At 44.2% G+C, this 21,701-nt stretch overlaps 1 protein-coding gene across 11 annotated transcripts in view; it reads left to right on the forward strand.

Moving 5' to 3' along the window:
* Positions 1–21,701, forward strand: part of MAD1L1 (mitotic arrest deficient 1 like 1) — a 557,068-nt gene that overhangs the window by 374,680 nt on the left and 160,687 nt on the right. For all 11 annotated transcript variants that reach the window (XM_043524561.1, XM_043524558.1, XM_037910943.2 and 8 more), the window contains one exon: positions 9,516–9,723. In XM_043524561.1, coding sequence (XP_043380496.1) covers positions 9,516–9,723 — 208 coding nt within the window. The remainder of the gene's footprint in view (positions 1–9,515; positions 9,724–21,701) is intronic.

Here is a 21,701-nt window from a genome sequence, read left to right on the forward strand (position 1 = left end):
TTTGCCTAGTTGCTAATTTGCTGTAGGCACTGCAGTAAGAGAGCGTTTAGGGAGGAATTTCAATGAGGAGACTGTAGTGTGGCCTTGCAGATCAGCTCAAGAAGGTGAAGGTGCAGAGGGCAGAAATGGTTGTGGAAGAAGTGGATGAACAGGGGGTCAAGGGTGGCCTCCCTGAGGGGAAGACGTGGTTGGATAAGTAAGCAGGGAGGAGATATGTAGGTCCATGAATATGAGGACAAGAATCTTAAGCCTGATGTGCTGGAGAAGAGCACTATGAAGGGACTTGGAGGAGGTGTGAGACACCCAAGTCAGATCAAAAAGGTACAAAGAACATCTTAGCAGCTGTGGTTTATAAGGACTGGAGGGGGTGTGGGTGCTGAGAGGCCAGTGAGGAGGAGGATGCAGCAATCAAGGTAGGAAGGAAGAGTGGTCAAGAGTTTATATTGTCTGGATAGAAATAAAAGGCTGGATCTCAATGTTGTGGAGGGGGAAGCAACAGGATTTTAACACAGTCTGGACAAGGGGAGAGGAAGGATTGAAAGACAGCCTAGTCAGATTCTGCTGCCAGTTTCCAGTCTTGTGACCCCTATAGAGGACATTCACCTCAGGGTGATAGGAAGAGGAATTTGGAGCAGAGGGAGGACCATGTATGAAATATGGCTTGAACAAGCATATCCTTTCACGACATTCCAGCAGCCTTCTTTTCTCAGCTCTTTCTACTCCAAGTGTGTGCGCTTCTGGCAGAGCTGCAGGGAGCAGGTGGTGTGTGTTCGTGATTGGTTAGTTTCCTTTGTCTCATCTTTGCAATCCATCTCTGTGAATACAGTTCCTATTCTGAGGGCTTTAAAGATCTCTTAGTGTGGTTATCTTCTGTGACAGAGGGAACTGGGGTTTGATCAGTGTTTTGTGCTTATGTAAGTTGAGTCTGGAGGGAATTCTTGGATATGGTTTAGTTTGGGTTTTGCTCTAATCGCTTTTAACAAGCTTGAGCAGTGAAACAAGCAAGAAACTGAAATTGCTTTAAAATCTGGTGTTTTCTGGGATGGGATACCACTTTATTTTGTGGTTGCCATCTGCTAATATAAAGTGGGCGAACAGGCTTCTTTATCCCCTTGCAGCAGAGAACTAAACAGAGACACTGCCAGAGTAACCACAAGTAAAGACCAAATACTCAGGCAAAAGGTCAGAGAAAAGCCATTTAGAGGGAAAATGCTCACCCACACAGCCAGGCTGACTCGACTCAATGCAAGAATGTGGGATAATCTACAAAAATGGTAATGAAGCCTCCAGATGTAAGCATGAGAGTGCTGAGAAGAAGAAAAGACCATATGTAGGGCAGGGTGTTCAGGAAGCCTTTCACTCCACCCCTCTTGAAAGACCATTTGTCTTGCTTTTAGCTCTCCATTTAGAGAGAAATTTCCCAACCATCCCCCCCGCAAGTGGGTGCAGAGGTCATTTGGGATTTTCTGCCAAGTGGGTATTAAACCATCTTTCCTATAAAGTTGATACAATTTACTAAGCAACATTAGATTCTCCTGATTCCTGCTTAAGTTCCTTTGACACTGTCCATAGATTGCATACACATCTAATTCCAGAAGCCATATGGATTTCTCTGTTAAAAAATCAGTGTATGAACAGGCTCTTCAGTTGAGAAGAAATGTGTGTTGTTGTTTGTATTCTGGTAGCACCCACAGTGTGCTAGGAACTGTCCACACAATGGAATAGACAGTCCCTTCCTGAAAAGCTTACGATCTTTCTCAGTTGGGAATATTGCCATATGCTCCATTGCAAGGTAGAAAAGATTAAACTCTGCTGTCCATTTATTGCACCAGAATCTATTGTGCTCCCCAGAAAGTCTAATTTTTTAAAATTTTACTGGCATCAAAGATATAAAAAATATATTCACTACATTGTGCCACTTGTGATAAGTGCATATCAGACTCATCTGTGGGTGTTGACCTGTTTTCTCTCCAAAGCAATGGAACATAGTTGCAGTGCATGGCAGTGTAAAATCAGTTGTTAAAAATCCTTGATGGCTGTTGCAGATGTTGCTTCAAGCCAATCAGAACCTTGATGAAGTGTCTGAGCGTTCTGCATTTTAGTTTCATTAATGAATAACAGACCGACTAATTTTCAGTAGTTGAGACGACTTCCTTTGCTTGCAGACCTCTCTTCTCAGGAACTCTGAATATCTGCAGCATACCTGTAAGATTAAATGCATGTGCCGGGCATTCAGGGTTTGATATAAAAATGAGTCACATTCTTGTGTGCTTCATTCACGCCCATACACCCCTCTCAATAATTCACAAGTAGATATCATCTTGAGAAAAGCTTTTATGGCTTTAGCAGAAGGGCCTACCTGAGTCAGGAGTATCTAGCTTCCAAACACACACACTGAAATGCCAGAACCGTCTTCAAGTATAAACACATTCAGGATGGCGTCACTGGGAGTTCTCTCTCATCCACACTCTTTCTATAGAAGGGATGTCTTTTTTTTTTTTTTTTTTAATAGATTTTAAGGATTCTTGCCCTCTATCATCATTTCATCAATGGACTTGTAAAGGTGTTTCTATTATGGCAGGTATGTAAAGTCTTACTGGTCGTTACTCTGGGATTTTAATACACTCTGTACAAAAGGCTGTGTTTATTAAGATTTTAGTTCTTTAAGTTTGGCATAATCACTATAAGCACAGTAGTTTTCTCTGGGCCCAGCTTTCAGTTGGGGCAAGAAAGTGATGAAGGGGCACTGGAGTTATTGCTGCTCTAAGATTTTAGCTTACAGTACCTAAGCTTTAGACTACAAACCAGCCCTATTCCAATTTCTGGTTTAATGTTTCTCCTAATCCTTTTATCAGGAAGACTGTTGCAAGTCCGAACCTCACTGAGTAGCTCTCCCATGCTGCAACTGTGTGTCCCTATAACATTTCAGAAGATAGAACCTGTCACTGGTGTTTCCATGACTGTTACTTAAGATGTCTGTGTGGGAGCAGGACGGAGATGATATGGTGACTGTAGCTGCTCAGCGTTCAGAGGGAAGATTTCTGTGGGAGTCCACCCTTGCCCTCAACTAAATTCCCAGGCAGGCCTGTTTGGAAAGCTAAAGGCAGCACATCAAAACAACATGTTATGAGTTGTGGAACATATGAACTTAAGAGGCATCAAGTCATCTCCATGGAGAGGCCTGAGCATCATTGAGGCTACCAGAGCTGAGCCATTCATAGAAATGGGTAAAAGATATAGATCCATTTTTGCACAGATATGGTTTTGCTTCCTCAAGCAACAAATCAACCAGTTAGCATCTTACTTTCCAAGAATGAATAATTCACTGTACTGCTCAAGTGTCTGCCACACCTGGTAGCAATCAATCAAGTCATTTATCACCTCACTCTAAACTGACAGTCTTTGCACTTCTTTCTGTCACATCTGAATTACCAGTTCAACATTATTCCATGAAGGAAGATCCAGTGAAGGTCATTACTGTGTCTAATTCTTGAAGTTACTTTCTCGTTCCTACGCTTCTCAAATTTCAAGGGCACTGAAGGGAACTGAGACAGAAGAAATGTGGCTGGCTGGGGATCCTAGCACTAAATGCACTGTACCCTTCACCAAGTTTATTGCACTTATTAGCAAAATGTTCAGTACACGTACCCAGTTTGAGTCACAAAATAATGTGCTATTGAGAAGAACAGACCTTCTACCTACACAACTGCCAGATGGACTGAGGAATCCTTACTGTGTTTTTCTGAAATGAATAGGCAGCAGGTTTAAAACAAATAAAAGGAAGTATTTCTTCACACAACGCAGAGTGAATCTGTGGAACTCCTTACCAGAGGATGTTGTGAAGGCCAAGACCAAAGCAGGGTTCAGAAAAGAACTAGATAAATTCATGGAGGATAGGTCCATCAATGGCTATTAGCTGAGATGGGCAGGGATGGCGTCCCTAGCCTCTGTTTGCCAGAAGCTGGGAATGAGCGACGGGATGGATCACTTGATGATTCCCTGTTCTGTTGATCCCCTCTGGGGCACCTGGCATTGGCCACTGTCGGAAGATACTGGGCTAGATGGACCTTTGGTCTGACCCAGTAGGGCCATTCTTATGTTCTTCCAACAAGAGGATTGTCTGCAGGTCTCACGTAGGATCTCTCCCCAAAACATGTCTCACATTTCCCTATAAGAAATGCTCCAAGCCTGGGAAGAGCCAGTTGCTTCTGCACATTAATCCCAGCAATCCGAACGCCGAACAAGCTTTTCACCGTTCTCTGGAGACCACAGAACACGTTTTACATCAAACTGAAACATGTAATAAAAAAAGATGCCTCTTACTCTGCGTTGGTTCGGTACAGACGCAACATCCACAGCAGATGGCTCCCGAGTTGCTCGGGATTCCCGTCTCTTGTTCAAAGAATCCTGTGTATTGTACATCTTCTATGCCTCTTCTTGAGAGTCCGCTGTTTCGTCTGTCCCCGGGGCTTAAGATCAGGTGTGGCTTGCCATACGTGCAACCCCCACAACATTTTGTGTCCCCTACTTCAAATTCAAAAGAATGAAAAACAGGGTCAGCAATATTTGATAGTATATTGCAGGGGGAAGAAATCAGTAAATCACATTCTGTCGAGCTGCTGGGATTCCAGTATGTTGCTTGCCTTTTTCCAGGCCCTTGCTTCTGACCAGCACGGGGCTCCAGGCTCCATTTTCCCTTCAAGTGGTGCCAGGATTTTTGATGCACCCTTGCAGTCTGGTATCCTTAGCCACTTTCTACCATATCTATGCCTAAAGCCAATCCAGATCACTACTGGCCTTCTGAAGTTTCAAGGAAAACGTCACGTGAAAGAAGTCATGGTACCATTTTTGAGGTCTAATATTAATGTATACACACCTGAACCCCTGTTATCTGAAGTTGTGATGTCCCCTACTATGCAAAATTTGCATTGGAAGGTTCCCCCATTTGTCTGAAACCCTGGTAGTGTAAATAAATTAAACATTTCCCAAATGAGCTTCTACTGGGTGCTTAACATTATTATATTTTATATGAGAGGCAGTGTGGTCCAGTGGCCAGGAACAGGACTAGGATTTGGAAGACCTGGGTCTGTTTCCAGCTCTGTCACCACCCTGTTGTTTGATTTTGGGCAAGATAACTCATCTGTCTGTACCTCTTTCTCCTCCCACCCGTAGTCATCTCGTCTATTTAGATTGTAAACTCTTTGGGGAAGGGGCAGTGTCATGCTGTGTGTCTGTACAGTTCCTAGCACAATGGGACCCCATCTCACTTGGTGCCTCTAGATGCTACCACTATATAAAACATATATAATACCATTTTAGCCCTAGGGGAAAATAGTGATCCGCACTGTATAGAATAAAGAGGAAGCCAGTGTCCCTGTCCTGATGCTGGAAGGAACAGAGCAAATATGATAGTGATCTTTCCCAGAAATTTAAAAGGAGATTGATTCTATAATGGCCATAAGATACTGTCTTCATACCACAGCAGGTTTTTAAATGTGTGCCTGTCTGTAAATGAAGTGTAACGTCAGACTAATGAATTCACCAACTATGTCAGGAGAGCTGGTGAGCCCCTAGGACTGAGATTGTGTTTCAGTGCTGATTTAAGAATATGTTCTAGCAAGGGTATGTGTTATAAAAGGGAGGGAATATACAAGGCTGGTAGAGAGATAAGAACTGTAGTTTTGTGGCAATGCCTTTGAAAAACTAGACTGTATTACGGGAAGAAATTGGAGTGAACAAACTAGTGCCTAGCAGGTCAAAGTGGTCTCAACAGGGAAGGTGTCAGTAATCTCCAGTATTGTTTGATTTTTTCAGTTTAGTATCCAGCACATAATTGTGTGAGAGGAGCTAGGTTAAGGTGCTCAGATACTGCAGTGGTGAATGCAGCATAAAATCCTAGTTGAAGAGAGTGGGAGCCACACCTTGGATCTTGTAAACATTTTCATGGAATGAAAGCGTCCTCTCACCAGGCAACCGAAGTGCGGTTAACTGTGATTTTGAACCTCTTCGCCTCCCTGGAAAGCAAAGTGAGGGCGAAGACTGGGGAGAAAACTCCCTGACTCAAGACCTGCCAGTTAGCCTGCCTGTGTAATAGGGGAGGGGAAGGAAAGTCCTGTGTTCAAATGATCCTGGGTACGTCGCTGCCTCAGGGAACAGTCCACACTCATAGATGCTGGTGTGTGGTATTTTTGGCAGGGACAACTTGCCTGATAAGCTTGGAGCAGGCAGTGTCTGTGATTCCAGCTGCTGGAGGGTCCTGGCCACATGGTGTAGAGTTTGTGAGGCTATTTTCTTCTTCAAGGGTGAGGGAAGGCAGGGAATAGCCTAATCCTGACCAGTGTGTGTGCCTCCCCAACTTCGATCTGTTTGAAAACTTCTGCTCCTCAGTCTGTTCCTCCCCCCAATTCTGAATGATCTTTACTCTTTTTGTCTCCATGATTGCAGGCTTCCCAGCCAGTTCTCAGCACTGGCGACCTCTCATCCTCTTTAGGAGGCAGCTGCAGGGGGTGGTGCTGGGAGATGAGTGCATGTTAGTTACAGATGAGACAGCCAGCAGGGGGCCACTGGGAGCTATAGGGCACTACCGCGCTCAGAGTATAGCAGCATTCCAGCTAGCTGCCTGCCAGCGACAGTGTATGCCCACACACATGCATACCGCTCTCACACCCAATCCCAAGCAGGCTCGCCTTCCCTCACAAACACCCCTGCTGTCGTGCACACCCACTTACACAGATACTCTCCCCTTCCTTCCCTGCCAGGACAAAACCTAGCAGGCAACGTTCAATAGGGAAGTTGCAACTAATTCCTAGAGGGAAAGCAGAGCCAGGGAGCAGAGTGGCTTGAGCTGCTGGTCCTTTTCCTGCGGGGAAGGAGCTTCAGAGAGTGAGGAGCATACCTGCCAAGAGGTCCAGGACACCCGGGCTGCCTGAGATGGATGTTCAGAACTCAGCACTGTATATACCCTTCTACTTTGTCTGCAGAGTCGCTGTCACCAACATGTTTTCCATGGGAATATTACTGAAACAGGGAAGCTGAGTAGCAGTAAGGCCACTAGAGGGCACTAAAACAACTGTGAGATATTTAACCCTTAAAGTTCTGTTTCCCTCACTGACATTCTGCTCTAAAAAGAAAGGGGGGAAAATTTGTCTTTTATTTGCTGTTTTTTTCTTTACTGACTGATTGTGAGATCAAGGATGTAGTGTGAATTCTAGAGGGTAGGGAGTGTCAGGAAAATGTCAGGCAACAGGCTGTAGGTTATTCAGGTGGCTGTAGAGTTAGTTAATAAGATGAAATTGGTGGATCACACACACAACCTTTAGGATCTCCAGTTAATACAGACCAATGTAATTGAAATGATAGAAAAATCAATGTACATAAGCATAAGAATAAGATAAGTACAGTAAAGTGGTTCCTTGCATTGGTCATACTTACAGTCTTACACTGGGCATACTTAAACCTTGTGGGAACCATCAGAAACAAAAATGGAAGAAAAAAATAAGTAGCGATTTCCCCCAAGAGGATGGAGTGGGGCCAGACTTCCTATGCGATTGTCCCATGGCATCATCCCAGTGTCCCAGCTCAGGATGGGTTTGACAACCTCTTATACACCTTTCCCTATTCCACGCACATACATCCAGGGCCATATTGAATCAAGTCAAGTCTCATCCCTTTATTCATATTTGGTATTCTAGGAGACGAATTTTAGGGTTCTGGTTGTCCATAATTACATTTCCAACAATTTACCCAACCATTTGCATCCGTCCCTTTTGCAATAATTTAGGTACATCAATACAGTTAGCTCTTACTACAAAAATCCCCTAAGATGCTACCTCTTTGTGTTTTATTTATTTATTATCAAATGCATTACTAAACTATCACAAGAAACATTGCTAAATTTTATAACCTTAGGTCAAGCACATATAATTCCATAACCTTCCGTCAAGCGCAATAATACTCATGCTATCTTATACCAACTGCCAACTTCCACTAGGCCTCACTCCAGTTTAATGCTTAAGACCTATAGCCAAGCCTATTGTTAATGCATATATTTTGGTTCATGTACTTGTTTGTTACAGTTTGATAACGTCTATATTATTTTACCCAAAACTATAGACCCTCCGATATGAGGTCAGGGTCAGTGGTCAACAAAGTTAGTAGGTTGAACAGTCTTTCTGGTTAACAGAGCCATATAAGAAGAGTTTTTACTTTTCATAAATGCAGACATTGGCCACTTCAGTTCCTATTATTTTACCGAACGAGCCTGCAACACAACAACGTCAACTGAAATCTGGAACAGACTCTATAGCAAGCATCACCATATCTGTAGGGAATGTTTCTAGCGGAGAGAAAAAGTGCCTGAGAGTCAGGACCCCTGGGTTCTCTGCGTGGCTTAGCCAGTGAGCTGTTGTATGATAGTGATCAAGTCCTTTAGCCTCCCTGTCCCTCAGTTTATCTGTCTGTACAATGTTTAAACATTTAGCACATTTTTAGTGCTAAAGAAAAAATGAAGTTGGAATAATACCTACCACACACTTGGGCTGAGATTATTTATTGTTTGTAAAATCACTTTTGAAACTCAGATATAATGGAAATGTAAAATATTATCATGTTAAACGCCTTTTTATGCAGGCCACATTTCTGGACTTCAACTGAGCCGGATGCAATGAGAGCCAGGGTGAGCGGAGGTTTTGCTCATTTTAGGGTTATAAAGCTTTCTGCAGTCCAGGTGAAGATCGTGTCTTTGAAACCACAAGTATAATATCAGTGTTGACCTCTCACTTTGAAGGCATATTAATCCATTATTTTAGGATTTGACTCGCAGGTTAAACTGCTCTAAATCTAATTCACCTTCAAGAAAAGTGTAAAATGACATGTCTCTACTTGCTTGGGACAGACTGATGCAACTCACTAAGGACTCCAGCACGGGAGTCCTGTGGACATCACAGACTTGTACTAATAAATTAGGCTGGCACTATGTGTCCTGCTGTAGTTTAGGGCTTCATTATAAACTCCTGCTATCAGGGGATTTAACATGCAACCATAAAACTTCATTTCTGGAGTTAAACTTAATAATGAAGGTGTCATCCAGGAGCAAGTTCTGCTCAGTTGAAACAGTGGTTCTCAAATTTTTGTACAGGTTACCCCTTTCACACAGCGTGCCTCTGAATGCGACTCCGTGTTATAAATTAAAACACTTTTAAAAAAAATATTTAACACTATTATAAATGCTGGAGGTGAAATGGGGTTTGGAGTGGAGGCTGAGAGCTCGCGACCCCCCACATAATAAGCTTGCGACCCCCTGAGGGGTCACAACCCCCACTTTGAGAACCCCTTAGTTAAGAGGTTGGGAGAAAGCAGCCCCTTCTTTGGCTGGTTTTCATTGCTGGAATTGTGACATTAATGCTCTGTAAGTGTACCATGTTCTATGTGTATGTCTGCTGTGTTTTGCCTCCTTGTGCAGTTTGTAGGGACTCGGACCAGTTACACAGTTTGCATACCGTGTTTGGATTTTGCAGGGTGACTATGACCACAGTAAAACCAAAGTGCTTCACTTCAGCATGAATCCAGCAAGCCTGGCCAAGCAGCAGCGAAAGGAGGAACAGCACCAGCTCCAGGAAGAGTGTGAGAGGCTGAGAGAGCTGGTCAGGGTCTTGGAAGGAGGAGGCTCCATCCCTGGGAATCTGGAGATGGTTGGAAGTTTGCAGTCACCCCAAGAAATTGCAGGTACTTTGCTGGCTTCTAGCCATGTGTCTATCTTATAGCTCTTATATACAGTAAATGAAGTAACCTTGGCTGGGCAGTATTGATAGAGGGCAGAAAGGAAATATATCCCTCCTTTCATGGCTGGACTTAGCTCTGGAGGTCTTGTGGATAGCAGAAAATAACTCAGCTGTGGAGAAATAAGTGGCTGAAATCTTTTCTGACCTGGTTTAAAATAAACAAATATTGTTTATCAGTATATATGCGCCCCATTAATCACAGTGAAATTGACTACTCCATGAAAATAAAGTACCTCTACACTTCACAGAATCTGAGACTCTCCTGAGGTACAGAGTCTTTCTTCTATTCAAATACAGGACTGAGACCTTACAATACAGTAGCTGTGAGGTTCAGCACCCTCCCGTACACAGTCAAAAACGCTGTAAATCAAGGTAACAATATTAGCAAAGTCTGACTTGTCACCTAAAGCACTGAGAAGTGACCAGGCAGAGTTGATTCACACTGGAGAACCCAAGAGATCTAACTGTTGAATCTCTGACCCACATGTACTTGCCCTCAAAACTCCCTTGCTATAGCTGAAGAGAAAAATAAACCAATCTACACAATGGAAGGAAGGGCTGTGGGGAGCTAATGTGTTGTGATGTTGGCAGTGCACGTAAGGCTAGTGCCTGCAGGGAATGATGCTCTTTAAGGTGTGTGGCCCAGGAGACGGTGCTTTTCTCTGAGGCTGCATATGTAGGAAATTTGTGACCCATGAGCCTTCTCAGCCTTGGTGTAAAGAAATCCCCTATGGAAGTGACTCTCATTGTTATGGCACGGAAGTATTCTGAAAGTAGCCTGCTAGTTTTTCCATTAGCTCAAATGATAGTATTTCATTATTGGGTTTATCCCAACATCTCGGTGGATTATGGAACTAAATAAATACAAATAATTACACAGAAAATCTAGGTGGCATGTCTGAGTGAGGTATGGCATTAACTGCTTCTCTGTGGGGGGAGAGGGTTAAAAGGTCACTGAGGTTACAGGTACAGACTCAGTCCGTCCACACTGTTTGTCTATTTGTGGTAGCACCAACTAAGTCATGGTGCTTTCTGAACATTTAAGGAAGACAGTTCCCACTCCAAGGAGTTTCCAGTGAAAGGGTCCCAGAGAGAGGGAATTCTCAGGGATGGTGTTTGCAGTGCAATTCAAATCTGAATTTCACTGTGGTTGTTTAGTGCCTGTCTCCCATTATGCTTCTGCACAGTCCAGTGTGTCTAATGCTGCAGATATATATGTGGGTGTCACTGCCCCCCAAACCCAGAGGGTGCTGTTACCATCAGTGGCAGAGAGGATGAAGAGGTGAGGTCATATATTTGGCTCTGCCACTGCTGAGTGAATCTCTGGGGTATAATATAGAGTAATTAGACCATTTCCTCTGAGGGGAGGGAGGTGTATTTCTCATGTATGCCCTCTTTGATTTGCTGTTCATTTTTATTCCGCATCCTGTCCCTCAGTTTGCCTGTAGCTGTTCGTCAGGCGTCTCTGTGCCAGAATGCTACCAAGTTTGTCTCTAGCTCACAGGGGATACATTTTTAAGTTGTTTTCTATTCTTTCTTTGATTCTGACAGTAAAACAAACAGCTCTCTGGGTTTCAGTTTATTTTCAGCTTGTCATGTCTAGTGTGTTTGTGTCCCTTCTCTCCCGAGCCCCCTGCTATGTCATTCTGACTTTTGTTTGCTGACTTGCATAGAAGAGAGACCATCAGTCTAGCTGGGGTCGGGTATGCTTTTGGCTGCAGTCTAGTGGTTGTTTATCACAGTCACAGGAGGGACCTCTGGAGCCTCCAGGTGCATCTCAATGCATATGGAAGTATTCATGTAAACAAAATAGAAAAAATAGCTAAGAGGAATGCACCGAGGGGGACCCCTGGATGGACGGTGTGATCAGAGGAAACAGATGTGTTATTGGTTTATATAAAGGAGAAAAAGAAGAGCCCCCTTTTCTCATGTTTCATGACCACGTGTGAATCATTCTCATGTAGAGACACTGCTGACAACAATGCAGTAATTAGTTTAACACCTTTATTTTGCTGCAGAACCATGCTGGTTTTCAATGGCATAGTCTTATAGCCATTGAAAAGAGTGGCAATATTGGGATGTGCCAGGTATGTTGGACTATACAGGTGGAGCTCTATTTGAAGGCATGCATGATACTGTTACATCACTTAGCGCTGAAAGGGTTAGTTAAGCCTGTTACTCACAGTCCTAGGGATGCTTAGAAAACATAGATGAATATGTCACCAAAAAACCAAGCCCAGAGTTTTCCCAAGGTGGGGAATGAGAGATTCCCCTCTTTCTCTTTTCATGGGGATGAAATCATAAGAACATTGCCTACAGGAAATGGTGGTGGAGCAGTCCTGCCATGTGCCTTCCAGTGTAGCTTGTATACAAGATGCAACTGAACGGCTTGCTGGGGAAACTCTCTTTGTTCACATTGACTGTCATTAGTGTTACTGGAGCTTACGGTGAACAGTAAGGGGCAGATTTTCACTGAAGCCACAGGGAGCTGAGGTTTCCATGCAAAATGTCATGAACTGGAATGATATTTGCATCACTTTTTGGGACAGTTGTTGTATCTACCTGTGCAAGGAGATGGGCAAGTTCAGCACTCTAAACTTTGGAGGTGGGCAAACCTTCCAGGTCAGGGCTGAACTGTATTGGTGGAGTTGGATAGGTCAAAACCTAGGATTGATTTCTCCTCCTCCTACAGGAAAAAAGTGGCTGTGTAGGTCAGGGTCAAAAAGACAATGAAGGTCCATGTATAACTTTGCATTCTAGTGCTTGACAGGTACGTAAATATAAAGTTTGATTGTCACATTCTGCTAACCCTTGTCCTTTAACAGTACCCATATACACTGAATGGGTCACTGTCAGAGATGAGAAATATGGGTGGCCTTTAGCCAGTTGTCTTTGCTACATTCAGCAAGCTTGTCTGAGCTGCAATTATGCTTAAGGTTTGAAGGATTATAATTACAGCAACCAAAAAAGACATTAAGGACAATGATGTTGATGATTTTGATAATAATGTGTTGGCTATTATTAAATTTTCTCATTGGGCTGGAATGTAGCACGTTTTCTCTGACCACGGTTCCAATTCCTGGAGAGGTAATAAGGAAATTATTATGGTGGACGCTAAAGCTCATTAAATGTGACTCTATTAAAAATCAAGGTTATATTGGACTTTAAATCTCTTTGAGCATAACCACTGGAGGCTGCAGCACAAGTTGGCAACTTGCCATGGAGTTCAGTGGTCCTTTTCTCTCATTTATGCCGTAACAGTCTCTATTAAAATGGATAAGATGGCTATTGCAAAGGCGAATTTTGGACAGTATGAGCTATAACCACTTATTGTCCTCTATCCTGCAGTATAAAAATGGGACACAGGACCGTGTAGTATTAATGGGGCAGAGCTGTGGCAGCCCCATTATTGGAATGGGCTATAACTTTATGGGTGGTTTGTTTCTCTCTTGGTGCCATCTCACTCTCCTGCTGGTAATAGCCTATCCAAAGTGACCACTCTCCTTACAACCTGCATGAAAATCAAAGTGGGCCATTTCCAGCACAAATCCAGGTTTTCTCACTCCCCCACCCCCATACACAGTACTGGAAACCTGGAAATGGCCCACTTTGATTTTCATGCAGGTTGTAAGGAGAGTGGTCACTTTGGATAGGCTATTACCAGCAGGAGAGTGAGTTTGTGTGTGTGTTTTTTGGAGGGGGGTGAGGGGGTGAGAGAACCTGGATTTCTGCAGGAAATGGCCCACCTTGATTATCATACACATTGTGAAGACAGTAGTCACTTTGGATGGGCTATTACCAGCAAGAGAGTGAGTTTGTCTGTGGGGGGGGGCGGAGGGTGAGAGAACCTGGATTTTTGCTGGAAATGGCCCAACTTGATGATCACTTTAGATAAGCTATTACCAGCAGGAGAGTGGGGTGGGAGGAGGTATTGTTTCATGGTGTCTGTGTATATAATGTCTTCTGCAATTTCCACAGTATGCATCCGATGAAGTGAGCTGTAGCTCACGAAAGCTCATGCTCAAATAAATTGGTTAGTCTCTAAGGTGCCACAAGTCCTCCTTTTCTTTTTGCGAATACAGACTAACACGGCTGTTACTCTGAAACCTGTCATTATTCCAATCTGATTATATATAATGGGAAGTTCTATTCCCTATTTTTTTCTGAACCCTAATTCAGGGATAAGAGAATGACCTGGGTGTCTTCTGATTTGGGCCATAAGCCACATACAGTCCAGGCTGTTACTGCCTTCTGCAAGGATGAGCATATAAGTAGGACATCTCCCTACATTTAGGCCAAACCGGGAGCCCTCTGGAAAAAGGACCAAGGTTTCCCCCTATTACAGTCCACAGGAAAAGGAAGCTACAAGTCCATTTCATAGGTACAATGTTCTGTTTGAGTGTTGCCAATGGAATTTTGAGTCCTTCACTTTCAAAGGGACTGGGAGATCTCATTATAAAACAGGTGGTTGATCTGAAAGGAGCTGCTGTGTCTGCTGCATAGCAGAGGCTTTCCCCATCATCACTGCCAAGGCAGGGCCGTGTAATGGAGATTATTAATTGGAATTAAATTGGGTAATGAATTAATATTAAAATAATCTAATTTTGTTGAAGTGACAAGCCAGAGCTAGTAAAATTTGTCACTGTCCACCATGCCTGCGCTGGTGATGAATGTGTGTCTGACTGCAAAGGAGGCCAGGAAGGGAGTGGATGGCATTTAAAAGTTGCACCTGTTGTCCACTGTTAGTCCCCTTGTTTCTGTTACCTGTTTATATTAGAGGGCCTGCACCTGTAAATTAAAAACAGAATCTGTCTGGGAGAGGATAGTTGGCAGATTTTTCTGTGCTTTAGTTTCTTTTGCCTGCGTCCATACCACACTATGCTGTTTTTTCTCAGATCTTGCTAGCTAAGCAAGGTTGTGCCAGGTGGGTGCTTCAGGAAGTGATGTTGGGGCCTCAGTAGGTGAAACTCTTCCCTCTGAGTCAGTAACAAGCCAATTCCCTGTTCTAATGATAGGGAGTGGGGTACTGTTGCAGGTTCCTTATTTCTAATGAGACCTAAAATCAAAGTCCAGGCCACTTGCTATCACTAAAGGTGTCGTGCCACTTTTTTTGGAAGAGTAGGTTGTTAACCTTGGTGTCCTGGCCAAATTCCAACCGAAATCTGCTTACCCTCAATCCCCCTGCAGTTTATAGAAAGCATTCTGTCACTTTCTGTCTTAAGCTGTTTGTAGTGTTGCTGTACGCTGATAATTCGCTGCTTTCTTCCACTCCAGAGGTGGCTGCATTTCAGTGTTGGGGGAAATGATCCTGAGCCCTTATCAGCCTCGCAGACATGATGTGAAGCTTTAATGTCCAAAGCATTTGGAGACCCCCCAGATGAAAGATTCAATAGAAAGGCAGACTATTGTTAGAATTATTGGGATGCAGTGTTGCCTAGTGGATCGAATACTGGACTGGGACTCGGGAGACCTGGTTGTGCTACTGGCCTGCTGGATGACCTTGGACAAATCACATCACCTCTCTGTGCCTGAGTCTCCCCCTCTCTAAAATGGGGGTAATCATGCTGTCGTCCTCTGTATAGTGCTTTGAGATCTACAGATGAAACGTGCTATACCAGAGCTAAGTGTTATAATTATACTACTTCTTGTGGAGTTAATTTCTCCAATTCAAGCTACATAGCTCCTATGTTGGTCTGAATGATACATTAGGGCTGTGAATGAGCCGATAATGGACTGTTCATGAGAGAAAAATCATCCTGATTTCCCTCTCTGTCATAACCCTGTCCCATCATTCCAACCCAGGGCTATACATGGCTAGTTGGTATTGCTGTGTGTACCTTCGTTTGCCCGACGTGGTGGTTCCTGCATTTCAGTATTGACTAGGTTATAGCTGGTATCTATAAATTGCCTGTAAATGCCCTTCACATTACACTGAATGATAATATGTTGTAACAGCTGTTCTCAAACTGTGGGTCAGGACCCCAAAGTGGGTAGGGACTCCATTTTAATGGGGTCACCAGGGCTGTCTTGGACTTGCTGGGGCACTGGGCCGAAGTCTGAGTCCCACCATCCAAGGCTGAAGCCTGAGGATTTTAGCCCTGCGTGTTGGGACTCAGGTTACAGGCCCCCTGCCTGAGGCTGAAACCTTGGGCTTCAGCTTCCTCTCCTGCCCCCACCCCCGGATCAGTGGGGCTAGGGTGGGCTCAGGTTTCGATCCCCCATCTTGGGGTCTTGTAGTAATTTTTATTGTCAGAAGGGGGGTGAGGTGCAATGAAGTTTGAGAACCCCTGAGTTCGAATGAAATTGGACAGCCCAGAAATATAGGGAAAACATCTTACAGAATGGAACTATAACTCTGCGAGTGCCTTGTGCGTTCCGAGAACTAGCAGCTCTATGTTCTTTTAATTGCACATGCTGTGCTCTTCTTTTGCTGGGACACTGAAATTACTGCACATGCTTATAAGAGCCATGTCCCCAGATGTGTGTGGAAGCATGCTACTCAGAAAGGGGGTAAAAGCCAGGCATACTTATGGAAACCTTGCAAGATAAAGAATACGTTACCTTTACTGTATATAACTCCTCTCCTCCAGATGGATGCCAAAGCTCTTTATAGACAGCACAGGAATGAAGTCACCCACCACTGAAATACATTTACCTCTTCAGTGGAAACAGTGTACCCATTCTATGGCAGCACGTCACAGGTCAATGGAAGAATGAAAGAGACAGGATCCAGAGCCTTACTTAGTCTGTGTGCATTGAAGAACGAGAACGTAGGCAATCCAATGGCAGCTACTAACTGAATAAATCCCAGGGGATGCCTCCGTCTTGCAAGTTGTTGGAACTGTATGAGTGATGTGAGGGCTCTGGTAAGACACTGAAGGGACTTTAAAAATCCAACAGCTGTCTGGGGAGTCAGAGGTTTGTAATAAATCCTGTAACTTAGTCCTTTTGTAGCCACTGAATCTGTAATACTTGGCATCAATCAAAGGTTACCCCATGGAGTGCACTTATCCTTCCATGCGAGCAGAGGAGCTGCAAGTTTTCTTCCTTCCCCTCCTCTTCAGTAGGATTCATGTGTGGACTTTTAAAAAGCTAGCAGTCTGTTTGCTCATATGGGGGGGAGGGGCCATTCTGTGCTGTGTTTATAGAGCTCTAGAGATCCCTCACATTATATACAGTGTGTTTCTATTTTATGTACTTAAATGTTTTCAAAGCACCTCTCGCCATCTCTCTGGGCACTGCATAAAAGTTAAAAACCATAATTAAAATAAAACTGGAGCCGTTGGCCCAGAGAAAAGTAGCCACTTTGCCAAGAAAAAGAGGAAGCAAACTAGCCCCAAAAGGAAGAGGTGATGAAAAAGGAAATATAAAATGGGCGCAGATGAAGCTACCCAAATAAAAAGACCTTGTACTGAACCTTGGTGCCATTTACAAAAGGACTGTGATGGGCAGGGAAGGAGTCCCATAGGTGGGGACCCTGAATCCAGAATTCCTTGCTGCTGATCTAGATGAAACCTCCGAATGGGGACTTTAGCAAACATCCATCAGTCTTTCAGGAACATACTACGGGGGTGAAATAGCCACTCATTCCCCATGTAGATACCATTTTAATCACAGTAGACTTACATGACATAGCCTTGTTTTTGTCTCTGAAAGGGAAGGTGTGATGTTTGCCTTAGGTAGGGGGCAGGGGTAGAAGGAACTATTCTCGTTTCTGGGACCATATAAGTCAAAGGGCAGTAGGTGGATATTGCTGGAGAAGCATACGCTGGGATAGGCCAGTTTCTGACATACACCTTGCTATATGTGTTGATGTAGAAGAGACACAATGATAGCAACTTTACATTTTTACATCTCTGCTTTGTGCGGGCTCACAGGACTGATTGTGGTTCTTTCCTCCCAGACCAGCAGTAGCTGAGAAAAATGCATAGAGGAAACAAATAAGCCCCATTCCTTGCTGTCAAAAGTATCCTTTCAGGCTTCAGGAGTATCCTCATCAGTCTCTTCATGGAGGAAGTAATGCCAAAGGGCTGGGGAGATAAGTCATTGAGCAACGAAGGGATCAAATGGTCCCTCTCGTCATGTTCAAATTTCCCTCCTTCCCACTATATCTGGCACCAGATGCAATCTGCCATATTGTAGACAGGACCCATGATGTCCATGGTTCTTGTATGTCCGTCTCCGGTGATGGTTTCTTTATAATCCACATACAAGATGTCAGGTGTCAATACGTTTAGCCTGTAGGTTTCAGTAACTTGGCAGTTCTATTTGCTTAAGAGCTTTGCCCTGTGTGTGTTTGAAACCAGATCCAAATATGCTGATTGTACAGCTCCTGTCTTGGTGTCATTGTTAAATGTCTGGATGCTTCTGCTGGATTCCTCTCTGAAGCCCTGCAGATCCCTTTAAGAAAGAGAAATTCATTGTGATCTCAAACTGCCCTTCGGATCCTGTGCGGTTGTAATATAAGCTGCCTGTTAAAGCAGTTTACATCACAGAGTAGCCTTTGATTAGGGATGATGTGCCATAAGGCCTCTGGTTGTACACAATTGAAAATGCTCTTTCATTCATCAGCAGGAATGAGAAGAAAGGCTTGTGCTGATGTCTCAAATTCGGGCCTACACAAATTCCCTGACATTAGAAAAACCAGACTGCCAATGTGGCAGAATGCTCCATCAGGGGAGAGTCTTTGATCTTTGCTCTGTGCGTTGTCAATGTATTGTTTCTCCTCGAAATCAAAGCTTGTGAACAGCCCAGAGAGGTGGAAATCTATTAGAGAGAGTTTGCTGTGTGTGTCACACGTACAGGAAAATGTGCTGAGACTCGTGCTGTCACTGAGGTGATGGTCTCTTGGGCTCAGATTTTATTAGACTGAGTGAGGGACGACAGATAGGAAAGGGAAAATACTTGGTTTATTGAATTTATACAAAAAGTTTCCAGCTTAACTAAATCCAAGGTGGTGGTGCTCCTGCACAGCAGAAAACCTTGCTCAATTCACTTTTTTATTTCCAGAATCCTGAATTTCAATTTCCAGGTCAGCATTCTTGTCTGGGAGCCGAGATCTGGCTACATTCACGAAGTAGAGGAAATCCACAAGCCTGTAATTCCAGATGAGTGGAGGTGGAAAAAATAGAGCAGCTCTATTTGCTCCAAAATCGTGAGGGGGATTGAGGTTCAAATAAACTGCATAACCCAAAGGAAAACTAGCCATAGGGGCTTGCTGTCTGCTGGGTTTGCTGAGCCTGCCTGCCTGTGAAGCCGTTTCCCCTGGGAAAGATCATTTTCATTTGTACTCCCAACATTTTAAAATTCTTGCTCCAATGCTTCAGGTGAAAGTGAAATATAGCTGGGCTCAGTATTCCCAGTGGCCCAGAGGAGTGGCCGGATATAAGTTTATTTTTGACAAGTAAATTGATGGCACTGCATTTGGTGAATGTGATGTGCAAACTTGTCACTAAAGTGTAAACATGGTGACAGCAGGACCAGCAATTCCCAGCCTAATCAAGTAAACTGAGTAACGCATTCTTTGAGCTATGAGGTACTAGAGACTGATTTCCATATTAAATGAGAGAAACACCATAAATTCAACACTTAAATTCATATTTTAATCACACAAAAGTCAGGAGAGTCAAAGCTATGATTCCCACAGCAATTAGGTTGTCCCTCATATGCAAATGTAGCAGTTTCAATTACTTTATTTATTTTGAATTTAATGTGCCTTAAAACACATGCAATGTCAGCCAACCTACAGCTGTCATATAGGGTTGCCAACTTTCTAATTGCACAAAACCTAACATCCTAGCCCCGCCCCTTCTGTGCGGCCCCGCCCCTTTCCCGATGCTCTGCCCCCCACTCACTACGTTCCCCCTCCCTCAGTGGCATGCTCTCCCCCACCCTCACTGGGCTGGGGCAGCGGGTTGGGGTGCGGGAGGTGATGAGGGCTCTGTCTGGGGGTGCAGGCTCTGGGGTGGGGCCAGGGATGAGGGGTTTAGGATGCAGGAGGGGGCTCAGGCAGGGGCTCGGGGTTGGGGCAAGGGCTTACCTTGGGCAGCTCCTAGTCACTGGTGCAGCAAGAGGGCTAAGGCAGGCTTCCTGCCTGTCCTGAGTCTGCGCCGCACCCCAGAAGCAGCGAGCATGTCCGGCTCCTAGGCAGAGGTGCGGTAGGTGGCTTTGTGCATTGCTCTCCCCCACAGGCACCTATCCCGCAGCTCCCGTTGGCTGTGGTTCCTGGACAAGGGGAGTGCAGAGCCGATGCTCAGGGTGGGGACAGCACATGGAGCACCATGGCTCCCCTGCCTGGGAGCCGGACCTGCTGGCCACTTCTGGGGTGCAGCGCGGCGCCAGGACAGGTAAGGACTACCCTGTCTTAGCTCCGCAGCACTGCTGACTAGTCTTTTAACTGCCCGGTTGGCGGTGCTGACCGGAGCCACCATGGGTCCCTTTTTGACCGAGTGTTCCTGTTGAAAACCGGACACTTGGTCACCCTACCATCATAAGAAATATAACTTTGAATATCCTGACTTTGAAACTGGACTGAGACTTTGAGGCAAGCTTAAGAGTTTGTAGTTCTGTTTAAAAATAAAGAATAATATAAACAAGACACAGATAATCTCACCCTTAAGGTTGCATTAAGCAGGCAGGCAGGGCCTGATCAAAACCCCACTGAAATCAATGGAAATTTCTCCCATTTATGTCAATGGGCTTTGAATCAGGCCCTTAATCTCCTCCTCTTCTTTTAAAGGAATAAACTTTATTTAATTGCCAGGTCACACAAACACACTTGCACCATTAAGAAATCCATCAGTCTATGGATTCAATCCTTGCTGTGTATACTGGTTGCAGCACTGATCATATATTCAGGTAAACACTCAGTATACAGCTACGATTATCTCTGCATGCTGGTTTGCTGATATATCCGTGCTTGTTCCGTGTACTCACTGAAAACTATTCAAGTGACGCGTCTGAAGACTTTTTTAAACTTTGAATTAGATTACAAAAGAGTATGTCTGAAAAGTTTGACTGATGGATACACTTTTCTTCCTAATAATGAATAATAATTCAGACCACTGAAAAATGATCAAGCAGAGTTTTATTCAGACTTCCCAGATCAAACCACTTCTGAGCTGAGAACAAACAGGTGGAATTTTAGTTTAAAAGAAAATCTATTTGGAAAGTAATCAGTGTATGTAAATAGAAGATTATAATGACTGCCATCTTAACCATGACACTATCATCAGTACCATGATGCTGTATAAACTCATAGCCTTTTGAATCTGGTGCAGAGATAAAATGCACGCTCTTCACTTAATATATTCACACCTCCCCTCCCTCCCTCCACTGCTAATGCCAAGATGGACTTGGCAGCTGGTTCAAAAGGTTAACCAATGAGGACTCTAGAGGAGCAGTTGGAGGGTAATTTAGTTTCAAAGGTATGGACCCTTCCTGGAGAACATCCAGACAGCATCTCTGTCTCTTTTACACTGAGGGTGTGTGTTCCAGCTCAAGTAGGGTGACCAGATGTCCCGATTTTATAGGTCTTTGGATCTTTCTCTTATATAGGCTCCTGTTACCCCCCATCCCCGTTCTGATTTTTCACATTTCCTTTCTGGTCACCCTAAGCTGATTGCAGCCGTGGCAGCCTCAAATGGGAAAGAAGGCAATCTCTACTCTGGTCTGCGCTACAAACTTATGGCAGTATAACTACATCACTCCAGATTGTAGAAAATCCACACCCCTGAGCAACACAGTTATGCCAGCCAAACTCCCGGTGTAGACAGCGCTTTGTTGATGAGAGGGCTTCTCCCGTTGACACAGCTGCTGCCTCTCAGGAAGGGGAGGCACCTATGCCAAAAGGAGAAACTCTCCCGTCGGCATAGGTAGTGTCTTCACTAAGCGCTACAGCTACACAGCTGTAAGTGTAGACAA

The sequence above is a fragment of the Chelonia mydas genome, chromosome 10 (assembly GCF_015237465.2).
Source record: "Chelonia mydas isolate rCheMyd1 chromosome 10, rCheMyd1.pri.v2, whole genome shotgun sequence".
Lineage (NCBI taxonomy): Eukaryota > Metazoa > Chordata > Testudines > Cheloniidae > Chelonia > Chelonia mydas.